General features: G+C 40.1%; 1 protein-coding gene across 2 annotated transcripts; it reads right to left on the bottom strand.

Moving 5' to 3' along the window:
• LOC105566193 (transmembrane protein 19) lies at positions 1-5,426 on the bottom strand. 2 transcript variants are annotated; one of them, XM_012020005.1, is made up of 6 exons: positions 4,905-5,426; positions 2,166-2,276; positions 1,620-1,907; positions 1,428-1,532; positions 428-643; positions 1-303 (listed from the first exon to the last, which is right to left on the bottom strand). In XM_012020005.1, the coding sequence occupies exons 1-6, from the start codon at positions 5,059-5,061 to the stop codon at positions 149-151; spliced, it is 1,032 nt and encodes a 343-aa protein (XP_011875395.1). In that variant the 5' UTR covers positions 5,062-5,426; the 3' UTR covers positions 1-148. The 2 variants fall into 2 exon arrangements, with proteins under 2 accessions (XP_011875395.1, XP_011875396.1); XM_012020006.1 differs by having other exon boundaries at positions 1,620-1,856.
• Positions 5,427-5,432: the final 6 nt, after the last annotated feature.

The following is a 5,432-nucleotide window of genomic DNA, read 5'->3' as shown; positions in this document are numbered from 1 at the left end:
TTCCTAAATAATGTAATATTTTTATTCCTATGTAAAATAGCGCAGAGGAATATACACGATATAGAATTTGATTTGTTTGACTGTAAATGAAAATAATAAATGCAATATTAGAAAATTCAGTTTTTGAAAAAGGTTGTGGAAAGACTTTTTATGGCCAAAAAATATTAGCTATTCTTGGAAGAATGAGTGCGACTCCGATAGTAGAGAGAAGATTTACACTGTGATTATCTAGGATCTGTTTACCACAAATGTATTTTATACCTTTTCCTGGTCGCTCCACTATAATACCTTTTTCGTCCACTCCTAAAAAAATATGCATTATTTTACATATGATAAAAATATTCATTTGTTTAATTTGATACCAAATACTATTTAAAAAACTTCTAAGACTACAAGAACATATGTTAAATCGATACGTTCACATTACCTGAATACTGTAAAGTCGCGCCGAGAATGGAATCTAGAATGCTGCCAAAAAGACCTGCGAATGCCCCGACGACTACGATGGGCCACTGTGGTGCTGCTAATTGCAGTACAGCTGTATCCACGGTATTTAATATTGTAATATAACAGAACAGCCCAATTACTAGACCGCCCACGGTAGAACATAACAGACCTATCCATGATACACCACCATTCGTTCCTTAAACAACAAAATGTAAAAGACTTAATTATTTGATTTGCTTACGTTTTATTGTCAAAAAATATACATAGTCAATCTCTTTGTAAATCAGATATGTACGCGCGCCCGCATTAGCTGTCCGGCGAGTTAGAGTATGACCCGATCAGGGCACTCGCGCACTCTTGCCCGTAGGTGAGACATACACGGCCCAATCACTGTTCGATGAAGCCACTATTATGCGTTACTAATTTGTTTTTATGTCTGCAGTAATACGGGGAGATGATTATTTGCAACAGGCATAAAAATCGGTTCTTTTCAGAGCCACTAATGCCCGTTTCTACCAATGCAGATTAACTTTAATCTCAGCTTAAATTACTTCTTGTCCTTTTCCAATTCATAAAACTAGAGAAAGATACAAGGCAAGTTGAACCGAGATTAAAGTTAAACTGCGTTGGTAGAAACGAGTATAAACCTTTTATAACTCACGGGCCGATTCTTTCGTGTCTATTCCAAATAATCACCGCTCCGCATTATTGCAGACATAAAAACTGTCAATATCATATATTAGTTACATAATGCGAATATTAATTATTTCAGTTATTCCAGAAACGTGGCCTGGTCAAAAAGTTATCGGGATCTTTAACGATCGTTCCTAATCCGCGCTCCCAACCACCGAATCGCACTCCTACTCGGGCCCCAACCACCTCTACCTCGGGACAAGATTTATGCTAGTGCGTGTACACGTAAGACTTTTTTCAGCGAGTTAAAAAATTATCTGTTTATCTCAAAAGGCCATCATTCTTACCTCTCGGAACTTTTCTCTTCGTCGTGATAAGGAAAGGATCGCCCGTACCCATCACCGTGCCAATCTCTGAAGCCCACGTGTCGCCGTTACAACACGCAAATACTCCTATGACATGCAAAATTGTCAAAAATTCAGCTTGCAATAACATTTTAATTTCTATAAAGAGAAAAATCTTGAGATATTGACCGCTACCTATTAATCCGACAGATAACCACGAGCTTCGGTATTCCTTATCGAAATCGATTGGCCGTTCACCGCTTCCGATGTCCAATAGGTATAATATAGCCAGTTGCATAGCCATGCCAACGTTACACAGAACCTGGATCCAATTTCGTTGGCCACCCTCCTTGAAATCGGCTTCGAACTTCCTTTTTCGTGCGGATCGGAACTTTGTTACTTTCGATCCGGTGACGAAGAAGGCCATGAGAGCTGCCAGATGAACAAAACTCGAGAGCGTCAGGATAAAGCCTATGAAGAAGCCTACGAAAATTAATTAGTTAATTAACAGCGACATTGCAAGATCCTATCGGAAGTCTACAATTTTGTGGAATGTAATTCGATGAGAAGAATCAATTTACGTCGATGAACTTCATTTCAACTAATTACAATGAATATATGGATTTTTCTGACTTAGCACACAAGCACGTACACAACTAAGTATTTCCATTCCTTGCATCATTCAGCGTTTGAAGATACGCTCTTCTTATATTGCAACAAGTTATATGAACGTTTTATTACCCAGAATTGCACCGCTGATGTCTATACTTTTCTTGCGTAGACCCCACAACAAGAACATCAGTGGAATTACGACTGAAGCCAGCCATCTCCAGGGTGAGATCACCGAGTGCTCTAAAATAAAAATAAATTCAATTGAATATTGAGGATCGTCGCTAGATTCAATTACACGGAGAAAATTTAACGTAATTTTGATAAAATTATAATTTTACAAAATAAATCGGATTTTACGTTTCACCCAATAAATATTTTCGTCGCTAGAGCTTCTCCTCTTAGTTTTCAACGTCAATCGTTTGAAGAAGTGAAATAATTATGAACTAAAATAGGTATCGAAGCCAATCTTGGTGTAATAAAAAAAAGTTCTCAAGCATTTAATTTAATCTACAGATTGATTTGTGATGAGATTCAGAAACAGATAATGTTATACAATAACTCGTTAATTCGCAACTCTTTTCTCTTTAAAAGAAAACATGTTAAATTATTGATTTAACGACACATTTATTTTTTTCTTCGTGCTTTCTTTGTTTAGTTTCTTTCGTTGTTGCACATTTAACTCTTTCCTGCAATGACGGCGCAGATAGATTAGTAGTAAGAAATAACGAAATTCGCACGAGCGGAAGTTAAAAATGTAATCTCATTTAAATAATTACATCTCATTCGAATCTGCGCGTGAGAAACTAAAAACCATGCAGGGGAAAACCCGATTGAGCGGGTTTTATATAAATACTACCGAGTGATTTTAGAAATTTGCGCGCGTACTATCTGAAAATTTATGCAGAAATCCGTAGAGCGCAATTCACATCTATATAGAGGTACGTTTTATATAATTAACACTCTTGAAATCGGGACAGAGTTACGAAACTTGGAAATTTATTCTTCAATGTTGCGTACTTTTTCGCGATATCGATTATCTCGATATGCACCGTGTTCTGAATCGGTTTCGTCCAAGTTAGATAATAATCTATAATTGTACGTGACGTATAATAGGTTTTCAGAACTGGAAATACACATATACGTATAAGTAACGTACGCTACGTATACACGACAGATAAGAGTTTACCAATTCGCAACGCAGCGAAAAGATGGGAAAAATGTATAGCTGGGCGAGGGCGCGTACTTTGAGTAAAACATTTCGAATTGATACTACGACAATTATGCACGAGCAATGTCGAGCATGTGTTAAGGAACGAACTGCTCGACATTGACGAACATGACGACGTAAAAAAATACGCATGTCATTGTTCATCGGCCATTCTTTTTCAGGAACGTTTTACGTTTTAATGTCTAATGAGGATCCTAAAGTCATCTTTTTTTACCGACACATTCGAATATAGTTTTTACGCTTGTAAATCAATTCTTATTGGCTCTTACGCTAGGATAAGTTGCGGACCACATAGCAGAACATTTTCGTACTTAAAACACTCGGTTCAAAAGTCTAATAAAAAAGAGATTGGTATATGAATTTTCGATTTTTCATTCGTGGGTTATTTCAAATTGGCCTTATAAAATTGCCAAATTCTTGCGCACGATTAAAGTACGCATAAAAACAAATCCGGGGGTTCACGACTTTATGTAAAAACAAAGAGAGATTAAAAATATCACCTTATTTAAGTAATTGTGGTTAGGTTAGGTGACGGCTTTACATGGTGATATTTTTAATTTCTCGTCGTTTCTTTACATAAAGTCGTGAACCGCCGGCTTTTATGGAATAGCTGCAAGTTGATTGACTACACATTTTTCGGAACTAGAGCTTGGACCAAGCTCTAGGCGTCGTGGTCGCAGCCAATTATAGCACTAGTGCAAGCTACCGAATTCGCTATTTCCTCCAAGGCTACGTTCAGAAACACCACCCGAGTATCCCAGCGTATCATTCTATCCTTGTTTCTCACCGTGTGTTGAACAAGGATAGAACGATTCGCTGGAGCACTCGGGTGGTGTTTAATTCTGAACGCAGCCCAATGCGCGCAGGGACCGTGGCTGCATTTTGAATTAGACTTCGTGAATTGTTATCTATTGGTGTACGTGATGTAAATTATAAAATATAATTAACAATGGCTCGTATGATAAAATCACCCAAGGAGAAGAAAAAGTCAGGATGATGTCATATTGACCAAATTTACGTCAAATTTTAGTCAATTTGATGCCATATTGACCAAAATTTGACATAAATTTTATCAATATGACGTCAAGTTGACATCATCGCTGACTTTTTGTTCTCCTTGGGTAGGTACGAAAGTGGCTCGGTACAGGATCGTAATGTCCGACAAAATTATAGATTTATGCAAATTTATGTAAATTTATGTAAATTATAAATTTTCAGAAATGTCTCGAGAGAAAGCCTGCTATCTTAATCCTCTACAACTCCGCAATTACAAAATCTCGGCGAGGTAGCCCGAGGTACTTTTTTTCAATAGAAATCTTGGCAAATGTAAAATAGAAAAAGTTACTAAAAACGCTCTACGATATCGCGCGAGAATTTCTCCCCGGCGGGCACACCCATGACAGGTGTTCCTGTTTCTAACCTAAAGGCCGTGTTTACAATCGCTCTCGGTCGCAAATGGAGATATACTTAATATTACGCGAAGCGTAAAAGGATCGATAATGGATATCGCTCGCGGTCACGTGTACCAATACACGCACATATGTATCGTACGCAGACGCGTATTCTCCGGATCTAATCCCGTAAGCGTGATCGCTCGCAGACGCGTTTTACGAGGACGTTCGTCGATGTATATACGAGACCTTCCGTGGAGTTGGCGGTTGCGTCCGGCCAGAGTATCAAGTAGGCCACGTTGACGATCCAGAAGAGCATCGAGATCGGGATCGCGCAGGCACTCAGGAGCACCGGCATCAGCACGCGGGAGTGCCGGCTGTCCCTGCGACTTCCTGGGGAGATCATGTCAGGGTACGCGCGCGCCCGACGACGCGTACAGGTCGTCGCGACGGCTCGGCGTCGGAGCCGCTGGGGAACTGCGCTTTCTGCCGGCGAGCCGAAAGTCGTTTCGAAACGCGCGACACATCAACACAGCTGCACGGGAAAAAAGCGTGCGAATACTCTTCCTCTCTCTCTTCCACGGCCGAGTCAGCTGTTGACCCTGGCGACACACGTTTACACACTGCACGTGTTGCGAATTGGCGCAAGATGGAAGAGCGGAACGGACGTTCCTCCTCGTCCGAGAGAAACGAGAAAGCCGGGACTTTCGGAAGGCGCTAACAGCACTATCTGCCCACGCGCGAGCTCCGCCTTTTTCAGCCCGTGTAATTTCTCCT

This window comes from Vollenhovia emeryi, unplaced genomic scaffold (genome assembly GCF_000949405.1).
Source record: "Vollenhovia emeryi isolate VEMERY1.0 unplaced genomic scaffold, V.emery_V1.0 DF939146.1, whole genome shotgun sequence".
In the NCBI taxonomy this organism is placed as follows: Eukaryota; Metazoa; Arthropoda; class Insecta; order Hymenoptera; family Formicidae; genus Vollenhovia; species Vollenhovia emeryi.
Note: the sequence above shows the minus strand (reverse complement) of the source record. Positions and strands in the feature narration are given on the sequence as shown.

What these genes read in the sequence shown, in the direction of transcription:
- LOC105566193 (XM_012020005.1), bottom strand. Translation starts at nt 5,061, where the DNA reads ATGATCTCCCCAGGAAGTCGCAGGGACAGCCGGCACTCCCGCGTGCTG. An exon ending in CATCAGCGGTGCAATTCTGG is followed by an intron (nt 1,908 to 2,165) that starts GTAATAAAACGT and finishes TAATTTTCGTAG; the next exon opens with GCTTCTTCATAGGCTTTATC. An exon ending in GTTATCTGTCGGATTAATAG is followed by an intron (nt 1,533 to 1,619) that starts GTAGCGGTCAAT and finishes TGCATGTCATAG; the next exon opens with GAGTATTTGCGTGTTGTAAC.